The sequence below is a fragment of the Dryobates pubescens genome, chromosome 2, assembly GCF_014839835.1.
Source record: "Dryobates pubescens isolate bDryPub1 chromosome 2, bDryPub1.pri, whole genome shotgun sequence".
Lineage (NCBI taxonomy): Eukaryota > Metazoa > Chordata > Aves > Piciformes > Picidae > Dryobates > Dryobates pubescens.
In genome coordinates, this window is record NC_071613.1 from 52,465,240 (window position 1) to 52,486,587 (window position 21,348).

Sequence of the window (21,348 nt, forward strand, 5' to 3'; positions counted from 1 at the left end):
TCCCCCAACAGATCAAATACAAACAGCTGGCAGAAATGGAGAAAGCCAACTTCACCAGTGTGGTTGATACTCCAGAGATTGTTCATGCCCAGCAGGTCAAGGACCTCTCCAGCCAGGTAAATCATTATTCATGTGGCAACCTGGAGTGGATCATAGAATCCTAGCATGGTAGGGGCTGGAAGGGACCTCTGGAGATCATCCACTCCCCTGCTCAAGCAGGGTTACCCACAGCAGCTTGCCCAGCATCACAATGGCCAGCTGGTTTTGGAAGCTCTCCAGAGGAGACTCCACAACCTCTCTGGGCAGCCTGCTCCAGGCTTCCAGCACCCTCACACCAAACAACTTTCTCCTCATCTTCAGATGGGACCTCCTGGCTTCCAGTTTGTGCCCATTGCCCCTTGTACTGTCCCTGGGCACCACTGAGAGGAGTTTGGATGCTAATTTGGAGCACCTGGAAAACTACCTGTCCCAACATTCAGGAGACAACCAGAAAAACAAATCTCTCTAGAGCTGTAATGTGTCATCTCTTACTCTGAAATTCCATTTCAATATAGAAATGAAGTCATTTTTAGACTGAGTCAATCATTCCTATTGCTTTTGCAGTAGCAATTTTGTTCTAAGTAGATTTAGCTTCATTTTCCTGCTCCTTAACAACATTAATGTCTGAAATAAATCTTAAACAGAGGTATCATCTGAATTTATATCCAAGCAGTACTCAAGCAGTTCCCAAGCTGTGCCAGGAGAAGTTTAGGCTGGAGGTGAGGAGAAAGTTCTTCCCAGAGAGAGTTGTTAGCCATTGGAGTGTGCTGCCCAGGGAGGTGGTGGAGTCACCATCCCTGGAGGTGTTCAAGAGGGAATTGGATGTGGCACTTGGTGCCATGGTTTAGTAGTCATGAGGTGTTGGGTGACAGGTTGGACTTGATGATCTTTGAGGTCTTTTCCAACTTTATTGATTCTATGATTCATGCTGCATAAAATCACAGAATGGTTTGGGTTGGAAAGGACCTTGAAGATCATCCAGTTCCAACCCCCCTGCCATGGGCAGGGACACCTTCCACGGGACCAAGTTGCTCAAGACCTCATCCAACCTGGTCTCAAACACCTCTAGGGGAGGGGACATCCACAGCCTCCTTGGGCAGTTTCCATCATGCACAAAGGGCCAGTGTCAGAATATTTTGTACTAATTAGTTGTATTTTGTATTTTCCATCAGAAAAAGTACAAGGAAGATGCAGAAAGGACCATGCCATACTATGTGCCTGTGGCAGACACCCCAGAAATGCAGAGAGTCCGTGAGAATCAGAAGAACTTTAGCACTGTAAGTAGAGAAATAATAAGGAATAATATTCAGCTCTTTTCATTTCATAAGAGCTCAATAGCAGACTCTGATCCCATCCAGGCTGCCTTTATATCCTCAGGGATCTTCAATTACAGGTTTTGCTATGTCTGCAGCAGCCCACTTAGGCATTACTCACAGATTTAGATTGCATCAGGTTGGAAGAGATCCTCAAAGCTCATCTTGCCTAACTCCCCTGCAGTCAGCAGGGACACCTCCAACTAGATCAGGCTGCCCAAAGCCATGTGGGTTCTGATCTTGAATGTCTCCAGGGATGGAGGCTCAAGTCCATCCCTGGGCAACCTGTTCCAGTATCTCACCACCCTCATTGTAAAGAACTTCCTCCTAATGCCTATCCTAAATCTCCCCTGCTCCAGTTTCAAACTGTTGCCCCTCACCCTATCCCCACAGGCCCTTTAAACAGTCCCTCCCCAGCCTTCCTGTAGGTCCCCTTCAGATACTGAGATGCAGCTATAAGGTCACCCCAGAGCCTTCTCTTCTCCAGGCTGAACAGCCCCAACTCTCTCAGCCTGCTCCCATAGCAGAGGTGCTCCAGCCCTCTGATCATCTCTGTGGCATCCTCTGGACCTGCTCCAGCAGGTCCATGTCCTTCTTGTGTTGGTGGCCCCATAGCTGGACACTGTAGTCTAGTTGAGGTCTCACCAGAGCAGAGCAGAGTGGCAGAATCACCTCAATTGACCTGCTGGCCATGGTGCTTTTGATGCAGCCCAGGATGCCATTGGCCTTCTGGGCTGCAAGTTCCCATTGCTGGCTCATGTCCAGCTTCTCACCCACCAGCAGCCCCTAGTACTGCTCTGCAGGGCTGCTTTCCATCTCATCATCCCCCAGCCTGGATTGATATTGAGGATTGCCCCAACCTAGGTGCAGGGCCTTGCACTTTGCCTTATAGAACCTTATGAGCTTCTCCTCAGTCCACTTCTCCAGCCTGCCCAGGTCCCTCTGAATGGCAGAGTTTATGCAGGGACCCAGAAACATTCTAAAGGTTTCCTGAGGACAAACATTTCTGCTGCAGTGTTTTGCCTATTTGCCAACTGATAAAGAATCATAGAATCATAGGATGGTCTGGTTTGGAAGGGACATCTGAAGGCCATCCAGTCCAACCCCCTCTGCAGTCAGCAGGGATATCCTCCACTAGATCAGGTTGCCCAGATCCTTGCTGAGCCTCACCTTGAGTATCTCCAGGGATGGCTCCTCAACCACCTCCCAGGGCAACCTGTTCCAGTGTTCCACCACCCTCATGGTGCAGAACTTGATCCTTACAGAAGTTGTTTGTGGGACTACCTGCAAGCCTGTATGGTCAGTAACAACTCCAATCTGACCTGAAATCCTCAACTTTCATTATTGCAAGTGAAATGATTTAGATACAAGCTGGCACCTGGCAGGATATTGTAATGAAGGTAGGGAAGGATCTCCTATTACCCATTTAAATGAGAATATTTAATGCCACATCTAAACCTCCTCGTGACATCTACTTGTATTTACTTTTCCCCCTCATCCTCACAGAGAACTGAGTTCACCATTTGACTTTGACCTTTCCCAACAGCTTCAGTACCAGTGGGACCTCCAGAACAGTAAAGGCAAAGTCACAGTTGTACAAGACACCCCAGAAATTCTGCGTGTGAAAGAAAACCAGAAGAATTTCAGCTCGGTAGGAGTCATTTGCTGGTTTCTCAGTTGAGGGGAGCAAAAAGGAATTACAGTTTAACAGGTTGAAGAGGCAAAAATATTTCTCTTATTACAGCTACTTAGCTTCTTGATCTACTTGAAGCCTTGAAGTACTTTTTCAAACAAAATGAATTTTGTTCTCAATAGATTTAGTTGATTTTCGCTACCCCTTTTTATCTGCTGGGTTTTCCTACCCCTTTTTATCTGCTGGGTTTTCCTACCCCTTTTTATCTGCTGGGTTTTCCTACCCCTTTTTATATCTGATGGTTTTTCCTACCCCTTTTTGTCTGCTGGGTTTTCCTACCCCTTTTTATCTGCAGGGTTTTTCCTACCCCTTTTTATATCTGATGATTTTTGCTACCCCTTTTAATATCTGATTTTTTTTTTGCTACACCTTTTTCTCTGCTGTTTTTAACTACCCTTTTTACCTGCTGGTTTTTGCTACCTCTTTTTTTATCTGCTGTTTTTTGCTGCCCCTTTTTCCCTGCTGGTTTTTGCTGCCCCTTTTTATATATGATGGATTTTGCTACCCCTTTTTCCCTGCTGTTTTTTTGCTGCCCCTTTTTATCTGCTGGTTTTTGCTGTCCCTTTTTCCCTGCTGGTTTTTGCTACCCCTTTTTTTATCTGCTGGTTTTTGCTGCCCCCTTTTCCCTGCTGGTTTTTGCTGCCCCTTTTTATATATGTGGATTTTGCTACCCCTTTTTTTATCTGCTGGTTTTTGCTACCCCTTTGTCCCTGCTGGTTTTTGCTGCCCCATTTTATCTGCTGGTTTTTGCTACCCCTTTTTCCCTGCTGGTTTTTGCTGCCCCTTTTTATATATGATGGATTTTGCTACCCCCTTTTTTATCTGCTGGTTTTTGCTACCCCTTTTTTTATCTGCTGGTTTTTGCTACCCCTTTTTCCCTGCTGGTTTTTGCTGCCCCTTTTTATATATGATGGTTTTTGCTGCCCCTTTTTACCTGCTGGGTTTTTTTCTACCCCTTTTTCCCTGATGCTTTTTGTTTACCCTGTTTTTCTCTGCTGGGTTTTTCTGCCCCTTTTTACCTGCTGATTTTTGTTACCCCTTTTTATATATGATGGTTTTTGCTATCCCTTTTTACCTGTTGGTTGGGGTTTTTTTGCCACCCCTTTTCATATCAGCTGGTTTTTGCTACTCTCTTTTTTAATCTGCTGGTATTTGTTACCCCTTTTTTCTCTGCTGGGTTTTGCTACCCCTTTTTATCTGCTGGGGTGTCTTTTTCTTGGTGGAGTGCCCTGATTGCACTCTCTCACATATACATAGCTGGAATGTAGTTTAAAACAACCAACCCTGTCCTTAAATTGCTATTCCTGGTATTTAATTTTTGTCCTGTTTCCATGCAAGTGGTGTTTTCTTGTTGTGTTGCAACTGTTGTCTTCCAGTGAAAATTGAATTGTCTGCCTGAGCTGCTTCACCTCCTGTCTGTTAGGATGAAGTGCCTCAAGTCTGCTCTATCATTTGGCCACTAACAGCATTAGCATAAAGAGTAGCTGAGTGGAAACCATTTGTGTAAAACACAAGCTTAGAATCATTAAGGTTGGAGAAGATCTCTAGGACCACCAAGTCCAACCTTCTGGCCAGCACCTCCACGACTGTCATGGGTTGAGTTGAATCTGCTGCTGCTATTCAGCAGCATGCTGCTGTCAGGCCAACTTCAAAAGGACAGCAGCAGGGTCAACTCAACCCATGAGGTTGAGGAGCATTAGAAAGAAAGAAATATAGTAATAGACACAAATATAGTAATAAATCTAATACTATAAATATAATACTAATAAATATCTACTATTATATATCATATATTTAATACAGACTATTATATCTAATATAAATATCATAATAAAGATAAACAATAAACATAAATATTATAATAATAAATATAATTTAAACAAATGAGAACAAAAGTAAGAAATAAAACCAAGCACTTTTGATATTCTGCTTGCAAATTACTCCTGCAACTACCAGTGGTCAGCCTCTGTTTTGCACAAATGGACAGAACTCAGACAGGCAACGAGGCAGTGACTGGAGATGATCCTCTGTGCAGATCACTGCTCTGTGCAGATCACTGCTCTGTGCAGAGCCTGTATTCGCTCTCTAGAAGGAACAATGTTGTGTTCTGTATGCTTAACCTTGTTGTCTTCATTCTAAATATTAAGATTCTATATAAAGAAGATGCTGGACCTGGAACTACTATTGAAAAGACCCCAGAGATGCAGAGAGTTAAACGAACCCAGGATGCAATCAGCTCGGTACAAAACAATTGACTTTTAATACTCTACCAGTGCTAATTCAACATGAAACAGTGGGGGTTTTTTTCCTGCCCCCTTCTCTTCTTTCTTTACATGCTGCTAACAGATGTTTGGCAATAATCCAGCCAACCTAAACCTTTTTGCCTCTTCTTGTACTTAAACAGTAACCTTTCTAATGATTCACATGCAATTTATTACTTACAATCCATTTCTAAAACATGAAAGCTCTTGCCAGCACTTTAACCCCATCTCAAACACAGTTTATTCAGGACATGATCAAGGAATCATTTAGATTGGAAGGAACCTCTTGAGATCATCTTCTTCAAGTAGAATCAGCTAGAGCAGTTTGCCCAGGACCACATCCAGCTGAGTTTTGGATCTCTCAAAGGATGAAGACTCCACAATCTCTCTGGGCAGCCTGCTCCAGTGTCTGGCCATGTCCACAGCTCAAGAGTGTTTTCCTGTGTTCAGATTTGCATCTTCTGTGTTTTGATTTGTTGTCCATCACCTCTTGTCCAGCCAACTGAGCACTGCTAAGAGTGGCTCCCTCTTTGTTTCTCTTTGTGCAGCACAACCCTCGGGTCTATCAGCCACTCTTTCCAGTAGCTGAGGGTATGCTCTGTCTCTCCATCCAGGTCACTAATGAGGATGTTAAACACTATTGGCCCCATTATTGACCTGGGGTGGGTACACTACTTGTGACTTGCCTCCAAGCAGCCCTTGTGTCACTGATCACAATGGTCTGGGCCTGACTGTTCAGCTGGGTTTCAGTCTGTCTCACTGTGCACTTGGCTAACCTTGCTCTGTTACCTTGTCTGGGAGAATGCCAAAGCAGACAGTGTCCAAAGGCTTACTAAAGCATATCTCAGAAAGCTTTTCTATCCTACCAAAAAGCTCTAACACCCTAAAATTGGAATAACTGTATGTATCCCTTTTGAGATGGAAATACTTGTTCATGCTTCTTTTGAATACTGCCATCATTTTAGTCCTAAAAGTCACCAGCAGTTCAGCTTTTTGTTTAACAGAGTGTGAAACATGTTCCTCTGAGGTGCTGTTTTTGTTGTTGTGATGCTGAAGTAGAAATGCAAATGCCACTGGAATTGTTCAAATGCTGTATGACATCTCCCACCTTTGGTGGATTTGCACAAATCCAAATCTCTCCTTTCCTGGGTAGAAGGAGCAAATGGTGTCAAGTTGAAAAGTATTTATACCTGGCTTTAGGAAACCCTTTCAGGGAAGTGCTGTTCATCTCATCACCAGCTGAGTCTGACTTCTAACAGACTGCTTGTAAAGATGATGAGCTCTTTGCTCATGGTGAAGCCAATGAGATCTTCTGCATTTTCAGTCTCCAGGAGAGATCTACATTTTCAATCTCCAAGAAATCAGCATCACAGAATCACAGAATTGCCAGGGTTGTAAGTGACCTCAAAGAGCACAGGATATTAAGGGCTCTAAAGATCAACCAGTTCCAACCCCCCTGCCATGGCTCCCACCACCTCCCTGGGCAACCTGTGCCAGGCTCTCACCACCCTCATGGGGAACAACTTCTTCCTCACATCCAATCTCAATCTCCCCATTTCTAGTTTTGTTCCATTCCCCCCAGTCCTATCCCTCCCTGACACCCTCAGAAGTCCCTCCCCAGCGTTCTTGTAGCCCCCTTCAGATCCTGGAAGGCCACAATTAGGTCTCCTCAGAGCCTTCTATTCTCCAGACTGAATAGCCCCAACTCTCTCAGCCTATCTCCACAGGAGAAGTGCTCCAGCCCTCTGATCATCTAATATTGCTCTTTACCTAGCCACAAATGAATCAAGGTGACTCTGTGATTCCAGTGCCATTAGGCTAAGATTTCCAAAAATTACTTCAATTTTTTTTATATCCTTATTTATTTATTTATTCCAACTCAGTACAAGAAAACTTGAAATGGTTCAGTTTTAAATCAAGGGGTTTGCTCTTGCTGGAAGTAAGCTCTTGGGAGTCAGCAGATCCTCAAATTTTAAGCTTCAGGTGAAAAGTTTTGCTCAAAACCACCCTGATTTGTTTTTTTTTTTCCTTAGAATCACAGAATTGTCAGGGTTGGAAGGGACTTCAAGGATCAGCCAGTTCCAACCCTCCTGCCATGGGCAGGGACACCTCACACTACAGCAGGCTGCTCACAGCCACATCCAGCCTGGCTGCAAACACCTCCAGGCATGAGGCTTCCACCACCTCCCTGGGCAACCTGTGCCAGTGTCTCACCACCCTCCTGGGGAACAACTTCTTCCTCACAGCCAATCTCAATCTACCCATTGCTAGGTTTTGTTCCACTCCCCCTAGTCCTATCAGTCCCTGACACCCACTTTAAGATGAGTTCTTGGTAGTGCTCTGTAGAAGTGTGGAAGAGTTATCTATCACATAACTCTCAGAGAAAGTGAACTTGAGGATTTCCTTTGACTAGAATCAGTCTGAAGGAGTGTGTGAAGGATCTTTGTTTCTTTATTCCTGTACCTGGTTGCTCACACCTGCCTCAGCTGAGCTCAAGCCATTGACTTCTTCCTAATGTCTGTGCTTTTGCAGATTAAGTACAAGGAGAGCATTGGGAAAGGAACTCCCATTCCTGACCTCCCAGAAGTGAAGCGTGTCAAGGAGACCCAGAAGCACATCAGCTCGGTAATGACCACTATTTTCTCTCCCCCTCCATACTCATGGCACCTTCTCATGAGTATCTTAGGGTCCTCATTTCACAAGCACTGTTTCCTTTTGAGCTGTTTATGGCACTATTGCATTTCACAGCTCACTCCTTCACAACTGAGTTGCTTCTTTCAAACGAGTCTTTGTTTTTCCCACCCCTTCTACTTATTTTTTCCCTCCTTCCTTTTATTGCTTGATTTTGCTATTTTTTTTTTGCATTCTTGCACTGTGATTTTTATTTATCTTGTTGTATTGCATCAGAGCTGTATTTGTAATGTATTTCTACATCCTTTAGGTTTCAAACCAATCCAGGCATCTCCTATGCAATTCCTTCCCTGCATTCTTTAAATCACACAGAAGTTAAGCCCAACCTCATGAAATGGGAGCTAAAGCTCAGCTATTTTCCTTGCTAGAGACCTAAAATTAAGTAAAATGGAACAAACAGTCAGAGATCAAAATTAAATAGAGCCCACAACCAACTGGGTTTTGTCTTAAACCTATCTGTAAAAGGTTCAGCCCTTTGTTAACACCAAAAAAACCACCCCTCCAGAAACACTGGCTGCCCCAAAAGTGATGCTGTTGAATTCCCTGAAGATGAAAGCAGAACCTCCCTCTCATGCCAGGGCAGCAGAATATTTAAGCTTGCCCTCCTCTAATGAGTACCCCACTGCCTCCAGCACATTGAAGTGCCTTCAGCACAGGCAGAAAGCACTTTGAGCTGACTTCTAAAGGTTACACCATGAGCAGAACTCCTGGTTCGCAGATAATCCCAGCTGAAATTTACCCGTGAGGCAGGGAAGTGATCTCTCCAGACCTACTGTGGCCGTTGAGGAAGGGCAATGATCATCTCACCTTGCTGGGGGCTTGTGTTCTGCAGGTGTTGTACAAAGAGGACGTGGGGACAGGTACCCCCACACCTGTCACTCCAGAAATAGAGCGAGTCAGACGCAATCAAGAACACATTAGCTCGGTACTGAAACCTGAAACCCATTGCAACAACTCAGTTCTGCCTAACATCCTAACAGATGGTTTTCTTCATTGCTTTGAAGAAAATCTTCCTTCTGCCTTTTCCCTGGCAATATTTTAACTCATTTATCTTCCACCTGTGGGTGCTTTTAACCTCCTTTGTTTTTACCCTTTGGGTGGTTCCTGGCTTTACAAGCGTTTAAGAACCAAACCCAGAAGTAAGCTGTGACATTCAGGTGGTGTTTCTCCCCATCTTTGTTTTACCTTGATCCTCTGGTACCTGCAGTGCCAGTATTTACAAAATAACCAGCCTTCAACCTCCTCTTTTAATCTTTGCCTCTAGAATGAGTGTGAAATTAATTACAGAAAGTGTTCCTAACTAAAGGTAACTCTCCAAGGGGTCAGATTTCATGGTCTGAACGGGCACAAAGTGCTCAGGTTTCGTGGGTTCTGCCTGCGTTGAGTGGTTGGTTGGGGTTTTGGTGGTGGTGTTTTTTTAAGGGGGTGGGGTTGGGGTTCCTTTTGGTTGTGTTTTAGGGGTTTTTTTGGTGGAAACTTTCTTGTACCTCACAGGTGCTATACAAAGAGGGCCTGGGGACTGGCACCCCAACACCGATCACTCCAGAGATGGAGAGAGTCAAACGTAATCAAGAGAACATTAGCTCGGTACAGCCAAATAAGCCAGCCCCTACTGCTTCAAATGCAAACCCCATCCCTTTAACTCCTCCCATGTTACATTTTCCTTCCACTTCTCTGTTGAGCTTTGAACAACCCTTTCTGTAAGCCTCTCAGTATCCCTATAGCTTCATTTTTCACTTGGTCTAACTTAGCGGTGGTGAAATATTCCCAGCCGTGAGATTTTAACCACAATTCCCTTCAAGCAGTCAAGCAGCACCTCTGTTTTTTCCCTTCCCATAGTAACAGTGTCTGGGTGATGTGACTTTCCTCCTCAGTAACAAAGTGGATCCTTCCAGCAGCCTTCAGACTCACCACAGTGGTTGCACTGCAAATGAGAAATAAACTCTTTAATGCTTGCTGAAGCAGAGCGAGCTCTAACACTGTGAGCCCTAACACAGCGAGCCTGTGCTGCCTCTTCTCCTGCTCCTGCTGGGCTGGGTGCTTTCTGATGCACTACAGGTCTTGGTGGGGGGACATCTCTGCATCATTTCACTCTGAAAACAGGATGAAAATTGCAGATTTCAGAAAAAAATGAGTAATGAATTTGTGTCAGGATTGTTTCTACTCATTCTGGTCATTGTTTCTAAACATTCCAGTCAAACAGCCACGATGGGATGCATTTGTCCTCTATTTCTGCTTTAATTAGAGCAGCTCAGGACTAGTTTTGGCTCAATCTGACCCAATTCAGACACATCAGAGAGGAAATTCAGTCCTGGCTTGAGAGTAATGGCATAGTTCAGAAAGGCTGTTAAATGTTTAGCTCCATTTAATTGTTTCTGGGCTCACCACAGCTCTCTTCTGCTGGGGAGCCTGATTGGAATGTTAAGAGGTAAATAATCTGCTGGTGTGAGGAAACAGAAAGAATCATAGAACAGCTTAGGCTGGAAGGGACCTTAGAGGTCATCTACTCAAACCTCCCTGCCATGGGCAGGGACACCTCTCAACTAGACTCTGCTGCTCAAAGCCTCATCCAACCTAGCCTTGAACATCCCCAGGGAGGAGGCATCCATGACCTCCATGGGCAGCTGAGGCCAGAGTCTCACTGAAGAACTTCTTCCTAAAATCCACTCAAGCTGCTCTCCCTCAGCTTCAAACCATTCCCCCTTGTCCTGTCTCTAGACACCCTTATGCAAAGTCCCTCTGCAGCCTTCCTGCAGGATCCCTTCAGGTGTTGGAAGGCAGCTCTAAGGTCCCCCCAGAGTCTTCTCCAGGCTGAACAACCCCAGCTCCCTCAGCCTGTTCTCCTAGCAGAGGTGCTCCAGCCAGTTTGAAACAAATAGGAAACCCTTGCAAGGAGCTTGCAGGTGATTTGGCCCAAGCTATGCTTTGCCAAACACTGCTGCAATCATCATAGGAGGGCTTAGGTTGGAAGGGACCTTAGAGGAGGTCATCTACTCCAACCTCTCTGCCAGGTGGTTTGGCTCAAGCTGTGCCTTGCACCAAACACTGAATGAATCACAGAACCAGAGCATGGCTGAGGTTGGAAGGGACCATAGGGATCATCTACTCCAATCTCCCTGCCATGGGTAGGGACACCTCCTGCTAGCCCAGGTTGCTCAAGGCCTCATCCAGCCTGGCCTTGAACACCTCCAGGGAGGGGCAAGGTCTTCTGCCATGATTTGTGTGCACCCAGGAGAGGTGACAGCAAACCTCCTAGGAATATTAGCTGATGATTTTCAGAGGGAGTTGGACTAGGTGACCTTTGCAGGTCCCAGGTGTTTGCAGCCAGGCTGGATGTGGCTGTGAGCAACCTGCTGTAGTGTGAGGTGTCCCTGCCCATGGCAGGGGGGGTTGGAACTGGCTGAGCCTTGAGGTCCCTTCCAACCCTGACAATTCTATGATTCACTTTATTTCTTGCTAGCCTTAGAACAAAGCTGACAAATCTGTTTGTCATACTCTGACCTTTCACTGTGGTGTTCAATCACTTGTCCTGTCTGTGTGTGTCTCTCTCTCTCTCCTTCCTGCCCTCCTCTTTCCATTCCATTCCTTCCCTTTTTGTTTTGTCTCAACACTTCCCTGCTGGCACACAGGTGGTGTACAAAGAGGGGCTGGGCATTGGCACCCCGGTGCCTGTCACTCCTGAGATGGAGAGGGTCAAACGCAACCAAGAGAACTTTAGCTCGGTATTCTTTTTGGTCACTTCAGAAATAACCCTTTAAGGACTTCCCTGTGACTGTTTAACACCTGCAAATTATCTTCTGTAATTAACTCATCAACCTAGAAACCTGCCCCTTTCTGCTGTTAAAACTTTTGGTGGTCATCCATGAGTGTGTTTTCACAGATTGATTTCTCCCACGAGCTTTTTCTTTCAGCCTAACACTTGATCCTTTGTGCCCTTTCATATTTAACCCCCCTTTTTTGGGGGGTGGGGGTGGGGGGGAGGTGTGTTTAAGATATTTTGATGAAGTTAAGGTATTTTGCTGTTTTATAAAGCACTGGAGGGGGTTTGATTGGCTTAATTTGATGCCTCTCATGCTCGATTAGTCTGTTGAAGCACATCCAAGAAGTGTTTCTAGCGAGCAGGAGACTTCCCTCCATTCATCACCATTCTTAACTGGGTTACACTTCCCTTTTGGATTTTGCTTTCCCTGCTTTCTGGCATGTTTAAAGGGGCATGGGAAGTCTGTGTGTTACCAGCAAACCCAGTGGGATTTGTAAGCTCTTAACTCCTGTGTTACCATTTCGTTTTCTTAACTGGTTTTAACTCATAGAACCGGGTAGATTTCTTCTTGTTCTTAACTGATTTTAAACCCCCATTGCTACCATTGCTTTTTGTTCTTAACTGGTTTTAAACTCCCATTTTTGTTCTTAACTGGTTTTAAACTCCCATGTGACCATTTCTTTTTGTTCTTAACTGGTTTTAAACTCCCATGTGACCATTTCTTTTTGTTCTTAACTGGTTTTAAACCCCTATGTTACCATTTCATTTTCTTAACTGATTTTAAGCTCACAGTACCAGGTAGATTTCTTTCTGTTCTTAACTGGTTTTAAACTCCTATGTTACCATTTCTTTTTGTCCCTAGCTGGTTTTAAACTCCTATATTAGAATACAGCTTTCTTTGCTTTTTGTTCTTACCTGGTTTTAAACTCCTATTGCCATTTCTTTTACTTCTCAACCGGTTTTAAGCCCCCATGCTGCCATTTCTTTTTGTTCTTAACTGGTTTTAAACTCCTATGTTACCATGTAGATTTCTTTTCTTTTTGTTCTTAACTGGTTTTAAACTCCTATGTTACCACTTCCTTTTGTTCTTAACTGGCTTTAAGCCCCCACTTCTTTTTGTTCTTAACTGGTTTTAAACTCCTATGTTACCACTTCCTTTTGTTCTTAACTGGCTTTAAGCCCCCATGCTGCCATTTCTTTTTGTTCTTAACTGGTTTTAAACTCCTATGTTACCACTTCCTTTTGGTCTTAACTGGCTTTAAGCCCCCATGCTGCCATTTCTTTTTGTTCTTAACTGGTTTTAAACTCCTATGTTACCACTTCCTTTTGGTCTTAACTGGCTTTAAGCCCCCACTTCTTCTTGTTCTTACCTGGTTTTAAACTCCTATGTTACCATGTAGGTGTTTTGGGGTTGGTTCTTTTCGTCCTGAACTGGTTTTGAACTCCCATGTTACCCTTTTTTTTTCTCCTTTCATTCCTTTTTTCTTTCTTTTCTTTCTTTCTTTTTCTTTTCCCTCTTACCTGTTTCTGAACTCCCACATAGGTGTTGTACAAAGAGGATCTGGGGACAGGCACCCCAACTCCTGTCACTCCTGAGATCGAACGAGTCAAACGCAATCAAGAGATCTTTAGCTCGGTACCTTTGGGGTTTCTTTTGTCCCTTCCCAAAGCAGCAATTTCCCCTTTCAATCCCTCTCAAAATCAATTTTAACATGAACCAAATGCTCCTGGATTTGCCTGTAATCAATTTGCAGCAAAAAAGAGAACATCCTCTTCCCAATGTGTGTTCCCTTCCCCCCCTCCCCCAGCCCCATAACTGTTGCTTACTTTGGTTTCCATCATCCTACTAATGATGAGTTCTAGCTTCTGTGTTTCCATCTTTCTCGTGACTCTGACCATATTTATTTCTCCTCCATTAATAGCTGATTTTTTTCCCCCCCTTTTGATAATCCTTGGTTGTTGTGGGGTTTTTTAATCCCCTGATTTTACCACATACAAGTTTAACTTTTGTTGCCTGATCCCAGCCTGTGGAAACGACCTTGGTGTAAACAGCGCTGTGATCCGTGCCGGTGTGACCTGCTGTGATGTTTCTGGGATGGGTGAACAGAACAGAATTGAGTTCTTTGCTTCCATTGTTTTTTTGGTGCTGTATTTGATGCTTTCTTCCTCTAGGAACTCTTTATGTTGTTGCACAGAAACAGTGGTCTGAAACTGCTCTGGGTGTGTTGGTTGGTAGCACAGGGTTGCAGGATAAAAAATTCAGTAGCATGAAGACGGTGAGGGAACAGTTGGAGAGCACTGCTCATAATGTCTCAGGGACCATTTTCACACTCAGGTCTTCAGTATGATTGTGTCACTGTGTCCTTCCTGAAACCAGCCAGCTGGGCTCTTGGGGGAGAAACTTTTCATACCATGGCTTAGGTTGGAAGGGACCTTAAGAGATCATCTACTCCAACCTCGCTGCCATGGGCAGGGATTCCTTGCAACCACACTTGGTTGCTCAAGGCCTCATCCAACCTGGCCTTGAACACCTCTAGGAAGGGGGCATCCACACCCCATTCCAGAGTCTCACCACCCTCATACTGAAGAAATTCATCCTAAGATCCAGTCTAAACCTACTCTCACTCAGCTTAAAATCATTTCCCCTAGCACTAGTTTTGGTAGTGTTTTACTCAGGGGATGGATGACTCAGGGAAGAGGGCCTACAAGAAAGATGGGAAAGGACTTCTTCCAGAGCTTGTAGTGATAGGATGAGAGGGAATGGGTTGAAGCTTGAGGAGGGCAGATTTAGAGGGGAGATTAGGAAGAAATCTTTCCAGTGAGGGTGGTGAGACACTGGAACAGGGTTGCCCAGGGAGGTTGTGGATGCCCCCTCCATGGAGGCGTTCAAGACCAGGTTGGATGTGGCTTGAGCAACTTGGGCTAGTGGAAAGTGTCTCTGCCCATGACAGTGGGGCTGGAACTTTAAGGTCCCTTCCAACCAAGAGATTCCATGAATCTATGGCTTGGTGAGGTGTGTGCATACAGGAAAACTTTAAGGAAGGTGCAGAGGGAGCCTGATCCTGCAATGACTCAGGTGTGGTCAGGAAGAGTTTACCTTGCTGCTGGTGAGAAGACCATGGTGTAATTTGTTAATGTTTACAGAAGACTTCCCTTTCCTAAATACCAGTTTTAAATACCCACCTTGAGAAGCACTTCAGCAAGTCAGGAAGGCATCCTGGTCAGAGCCACACTGCTCTGCCTGTGGTTGATATCCTCAGAGTCTCAAACTCGTCTTTTACTTGCGTGGATATTTGAATCTCCCAGGGTTTCATTCCGGGCGTCTCAGCAAACCACCTCACGCTCCTCCATGTTCTCTCAGCAGAGTGCTGCTGTTGTGTGCTTGTCTTTTCCCCTCCTTTTAACACAGCCATGTCACCCCCACAGGTGTTGTACAAAGAGGATGTGGGGACAGGCACCCCAACCCCTGTCACTCCTGAGATTGAAAGAGCCAAACGCAATCAAGAACAGATTAGCTCGGTATCTTTTCCTTTGGAGAGCAGAAAGCTCCCTGGTTTGATCTCTTTTAAAATGCTTCTAACACCCATGCACACACACACACCCCCACCCCCCATTCTTGCTCCCCTGTAATCAACTTACACAAGAATTGTAATCCCTTTGAGGTTTGGTTGTCTTTTTTCCCCCCCCTTCCATAATTGTTGCTTGCCTCATTTTTGGTCCTTGCATCATTCTTGTTCCCCTTTCTACATTTTTATTACACCCTCTTAACAACTTTTAATTCCACTTTCCTTTTGAGCCTGATTATCTTTTGATGTTGTTTTTTCTTCTCCTAAACCCACCCTGTTTCCCTTTCCTTATGGCAACAAGCCTTGGTTTTGTGTTGTGTGGTGGGGTTGTTTTTTTTCCCCCTTTGATTCTACTTAAAAGGTGAGAACTAAACTCTGGAGTGCCTGACAGAAGCCTGTGGCAATGCCCTCGAATTAACACTGATGTTTATGGGGTGGCCAAAGGCAACACAGCTGATTCCTTTGTTCCTTTTGTGTTGTGTTTGATGCTGGGTGCCTCGAGGTGGTGTTTCATGATCTGTTGCACAGGTTTTTCCTCTCTAGCTCCCGAGAAGCAGACAGAAGCACACTGTTGGTTGCAGCTCGCTGCCAAAAGGCACTGCGGTGTTGGTGTTCAGCTGGGCAGTCCTGAGGAGCATTTTCAGCTCTCCCTTCTCTTCCAAGCTTAGGCTCAGGGCGCCTCTGATAAACCACTCAGTCTGTTTTCTCACCTGCTGTTGTGTTCTTGTGCCTTTTGTCTTCTTGTAACGTGGCTGTGTCACCCCACAGGTGTTGTACAAGGAGGATCTGGGGACAGGCACCCCTGTACCTGTCACTCCTGAGGTTGAGCGAGTCAAACGCAATCAGGAGCAGCTTAGCTCGGTATTGTGTGGAGGACAAGCAGTGTTCCCTTTAACTCCACTCAAACAGCACTTGTTAACCTGTGTTCAGAATGGGCAACCCCACTCCTTCCTTCCATGTAATCGACTTATACAAACATCCCTCCTCCTTCACTCAATTTTCCAGTCTTCCTGGCCTAACCACTCTTCCTGTTTGACATCATTTACACAATCCTAAATACTCTTTTAACCCTTTTGTTCCCTCTTCCAGCTTCCTCTTCCTTTTCTGCCTGCTGTTTCCCTTTTTCAAACCCAGCCTGATCCCTGTTCTACTGGTTTATGGTAAAAGAGGGAGGGTCTGACTTTTCTAGCAGGCTCCAGTGGTAATCCAAAAGCTCTCCTCCACCATGACAATGGACCTGGGTTGGCTTTGTGGCACCTGCTGTGATAAAGCATTAAACCTCTTTGCCTTCAGACCCTCGTGGGTGCGAATCGCATCCTCCTTGCTCTTCCAGGGCTAGCTGCTAGGGCAGGTTAGGGCAGAGTGAGCTCCATCGTCTCTGACACTTCACGTTGGATGCAGTTCCTACCGAGTTTGTGACTCTCTTTTGTTGCTTTTGTTCTGTTTTTTTGGCTGCTTCCTGTTGCTGCACAGGTGTTGTACAAGGAGAGCGTGGGGACTGGGACCCCCACCCCTGTCACCCCAGAGATGGAGAGGGTCAAACGCAATCAAGAGATCTGTAGCTCGGTACTTTGCCACGACAAAAAGCCCCCCAAAGCTCCCTGCTTAACTCTGTGTTTTGAAAAAGAGCTCCCTTTTAAACTCTACTTTAACAGCTTTGTAATAAAGGGATGTTGTAACCCCAAATAATTCTGCTGTGGAGCTAGGGCTGGACGTGGTGACTCCTCACCTGCTGCAGCGGTGGCTTTAACCTGTTAAGAGGTGTTGAAGGGTGATTTCCCTGCTCTGCTCTAATCCCACAAACACTTAACCAAACTCCACTCCATCTTCTCTGCACTGCTGCCTTTTTGTTTGGTTGGGTTTTTAAAGTATAGTTAACTTATAACCACCCTCAGCCCCCTCCCCCGGGTGTTTTTGTGGTCTCATTCTTGTCCTACTCACACAATTTCTTAGCCACTTAAAAAGCCAAACCCTACTCCTCTAATAAAACATTGCCGAGTACCTGCTTTGACCAAAAAGACCAAATCCCAGAAGCAAAAAATGCCCTTAGGCTGCAAGTTTGCCTGTGGATAAAACTGTTGGTTTCTCATTGTTGCTTTCTTTGGCTCCTTTGTTGTCTCTCCTAGGTGTTGTACAAAGAAAACATAGGGAAAGCCACCCCAACCCCTGTCACTCCCGAGATGGAAAGAGTCAAACGCAATCAAGAGATCATTAGCTCGGTATTTTCCACAGGAAACCAGCTGCTAAAGAGCTGGCTGAAGCGTTTAACATAACTGCAGCAGTTCCCTCACTCCGGGCTTCCTAACTTTTACCAAACCCTCCTCCCTCTTTGCTTACCAACAGCTCCTAATGTCTTCTCCTTAACAGTGCCCGCGGCAGGACTTCGCTAGCCCTAGGTGTGACCTGGTTTGGGTGGTTGTTTCTCTGCAGTTGTTAATTTTAACCCGTTGTTGTTGTTATTCACTGCAAGTGTGTGTCAGGCAGAGTGGATTCCACCCAGGGCCCACCTCTGCCATTTGCCATTCATCGAGCAGATCAATGGCAAAGCTGCAGTTGCTTCCCTCGGGGACAGCCTCCTCTAACCCTTTCTATGCGGATTGATTCAAAGCGACATTGCCTGTCGGGTTGGGGGTTTGGGGTTGGTGTGGTGGTGGTGCCTTAATTGCTAATGACATTTGGACACTCCCTTGTATCCTGTAGGTTTTGTACAAAGAAAATGTGGGGAAGGTGACCCCAACCCCAATCACTCCAGAGATGGAGAGAGTCAAACGCAATCAAGAAATCATTAGCTCGGTACCTTCCAAGAGATCTCTTCGGGTTTTCTGCCTTGGTGCTTCTATCTTACTAAAGTAACCTTCTAACTACCTACTGGGAATGGGTTTTCATGTGGAAATTAATTGCTTCTCCTCTAAAATGAAACTACTTCAGTGTTAACAGCCTGAGCCAGACACGTAGGCCTTCTCTACAACCTGGTCTGTGTGCCTGTGGGCTCTGTCCAGACAATAGGAAGAGCTTAGTGTCCTCTGGTGATGCTATTTAGGTTCACCTCTCTGGAGTGTGAGCTTTGGGTGGCTTTGCAGGGGTATTTGACTTTAGTGGAAAACACAACTCCCACCCTTCCCATCCCCAAAGTATCCCACCTCTAACCCAGGTGAGATGGTACTGCTGCCTCAGGAGGCATTGCATGGACTGGCCCAACAGTCTCTGAAAGGGCTGTCTGCCCAGGGAGCTGGTGGAGTCCTCATCCCTGGAAGGATTGAAAAGCCCTGGAGATGTGGTGCTGAGGGACGTGGTTTACTGCTGGGCTTGGTAGTGTTGGGTTAATGGTTGGACTCTATGATCTTCAAGGTCCTTTCCAGCCCAAACTGTTCTGTGATTCTATGAGCAGGAACAGCCTTGTTCCTCTTTCTGGGTGGTGTATCTGAGAGAGCTTCCAGGTGGCCTCATGGGCTGGGCAGATGTGTAGGGGCAGTGATGCAGTGATACCAGACCCCCCATCCCCAATGCCCTTCTTCATTGGGCTGCTCAATTCTCAGCACAGCAACAAAACTCCTTCAAAAGAAGGAAGACAGCAGATAGCTAAACCACTCAAGGAGCTCACCAGGGCCACAGGCAACTTCCCCAAGCTTATGTGGCCTTCCAGGATCTGCAAGAAAGCTGGGGAGGGACTTTTGAGGGTGTCAGGTGGTGGCAGGACTGGGGGGAGTGGAACAGAAATAGAAATGGGTAGATTGAGATTGGATGTGAGGAAGAAGTTGTTCCCCATGAGGGTGGTGAGAGACTGGCACAGGTTGCCCAGGGAGGTGGTGGAAGCCTCATCCCTGGAGGTGTTTGCAGCCAGGCTGGATGTGGCTGTGAGCAACCTGCTGTAGTGTGAGGTGTCCCTGGCCGTGGCAGGGGGGTTAGAAGTGGCTGAGCCTTGAGGTCCCTTCCAACCCTGACAGTTCTATGGTTGCATGGAGCCACCAGCAGAGCTGCAGCTGGACAGACCCCACCTTTGTTAAGCAGAACAATAACAAAGCTTTCCTTTTGTCTCAGCCTGACAGCAGTAGGTGTTTGGCTTTTGTGCAGTGCTGCCCATCATAATCAGCAGTGATTTTTTTGTGAGGTTTGATAACCACAACGATAATCTCTGTTCAAGTCCTTGTGGGGCTTTGGGGAGGGGGTTTGAAGATCCTGGATACATCTTCTGCATCCCACAGGTGTTGTACAAAGAGAACGTGGGGCGAGCAACCCCCACACCTGTCACTCCAGAGATGGAGAGAGTCAAACGCACCCAGGAACACATTAGCTCGGTACTGTGTGGTGGAAGGAAAGGGGGCACCCCAGAGCACTCTGGGTTAACAGCTTAAAGCCTGCCTGGTTTTGTTTAACCCTGTTTGGTTTGGCTCAGACTTGGAAAGCCACCTCTTGAAACTTGGGCCTTTAAAAGCTTTTTTCTTCTGAATTTTCAATTAACTTTTTAACACCTGGGGTTTTCTTCTCTGACCTGTTTGCTTTCTCTGACCCTTTTTGGTTTCCCTGACCCTTTTTGCTCTGTTCTTTTTTTCTGAGCTTTTCTCTCAGACATTTTTTTCCATTATTTTTTTCTCTGAGCTGTTTCCTTCTCACCATTTCCTCACCCTTTTTTCTTCCACCTTCTCCTTCCCCCTTTTCTCTTCCTTCCCCCCTTCTCTTCCCCCTTTCTTCCCCTTTTCCCCCATCCCTTGCTCTTCCCCCCTCTCCCTTCCCCCCCCTCCCTTTCTCTTCCCCCCTCTCCCTTTCTCTTCCCCCCCTCCCTTTCTCTTCCCCCCCTCCCTTTCTCTTCCCCCCCCTCCCTTTCTCTTCCCCCCTCTCCCTTTCTCTTCCCCCCTCTCCCTTCCCCCCCTCCCTTTCTCTTCCCCCCTCTCCCTTTCTCTTCCCCCCTCTCCCTTCCCCCCCTCCCTTTCTCTTCCCCCCTCTCCCTTTCTCTTCCCCCCTCTCCCTTCCCCCCCTCCCTTTCTCTTCCCCCCTCTCCCTTTCTCTTCCCCCCCTCTCCCTTTCTCTTCCCTTCTCTTCCCCCCCTCCCTTTCTCTTCCCCCCCTCCCTTTCTCTTCCCCCCTCTCCCTTTCTCTTCCCCCCTCTCCCTTTCTCTTCCCCCCTCTCCCTTTCTCTTCCCCCCTCTCCCTTTCTCTTCCCCCCTCTCCCTTTCTCTTCCCCCCTCTCCCTTTCTCTTCCCCCCTCTCCCTTTCCTCCCCCTTTTCTCTTCCCTCTCTTTCCCCCCCTTGCTCTTTTCCCCCTTTATTTCCCTCCCCCTCTCCCTTTCTCTTCCCCCCCTTTCTCCTTTTCCCTCTCACCTTTTCCTGTCTCATTTTCCCTCTGCCCCTTCCCCCCTGCTGCCAGTGGCTGGTGCTGACCCTAACCCCAGTAAGAGGATGGTGTTTGGTTTGTCCCCCTGTGACTCTGAGCTCCTCTGTGGTCTGTAGGTTGTGTACAAAGAAGGCTTAGGGAAGGCAACCCCCACGGCAGTGACTCCAGAGATGGAGCGAGTCAAACGCAACCAGGAACACATCAGCTCGGTACTGAACCAAGACAAGCAACCACCTTGCACTCAAAATAACCACTCTGGACAGCAGCTCCTTTCTAATTGACCTCCATCTCCTCTCTTTTCCTTCCTTCTACCTGGTTTCCCTTTGATTTATTCATTTCTTTATTTAAACCTTTTGCTCTAGCAAATAACTTTCCAGGGGCTTTGTTTACTGCCCAAGGTGTCTCCTCCTGCTGCAGTGCTGAGTGTGCTAAACAGTAACAGCAGGCAGAGCAGAGCTGGGGGTTGCTCCAGGCTGACCTGGGGGCAATCCCTTTGTGTGCTGCAGGTTTTGTACAAGGAGCAGATGGCCAAAGGGACCCCAACCCCCCTGACTCCAGAGATGGAGAGAGCCAAACGCAACCAGGAGAACATCAGCTCGGTGAGTCCTGCTCAGCCAAGCACAGGGCACTCAAAGGCCACACTGCAGCCCCAGAAACCCTGACTCAGGCCAGCAGTGCAGGTGGCTGTGGAACTGCT

The 21,348-nt window shown here is 46.4% G+C and overlaps 1 protein-coding gene across 1 annotated transcript in view; it reads left to right on the top strand.

Annotated features, from left to right (window-relative positions):
* NEB (nebulin) overlaps positions 1–21,348 on the top strand; it is a 163,301-nt gene that overhangs the window by 133,631 nt on the left and 8,322 nt on the right. Inside the window, exons 127-139 of the mRNA XM_054177633.1 lie at positions 12–116; positions 1,212–1,316; positions 2,899–3,003; positions 5,193–5,285; positions 7,839–7,931; positions 8,830–8,922; positions 16,092–16,184; positions 16,797–16,889; positions 17,450–17,542; positions 18,024–18,116; positions 19,526–19,618; positions 20,768–20,860; positions 21,158–21,250. Of these exons, the coding sequence (XP_054033608.1) occupies positions 12–116; positions 1,212–1,316; positions 2,899–3,003; positions 5,193–5,285; positions 7,839–7,931; positions 8,830–8,922; positions 16,092–16,184; positions 16,797–16,889; positions 17,450–17,542; positions 18,024–18,116; positions 19,526–19,618; positions 20,768–20,860; positions 21,158–21,250 (1,245 nt within the window). The remainder of the gene's footprint in view (positions 1–11; positions 117–1,211; positions 1,317–2,898; positions 3,004–5,192; positions 5,286–7,838; positions 7,932–8,829; positions 8,923–16,091; positions 16,185–16,796; positions 16,890–17,449; positions 17,543–18,023; positions 18,117–19,525; positions 19,619–20,767; positions 20,861–21,157; positions 21,251–21,348) is intronic.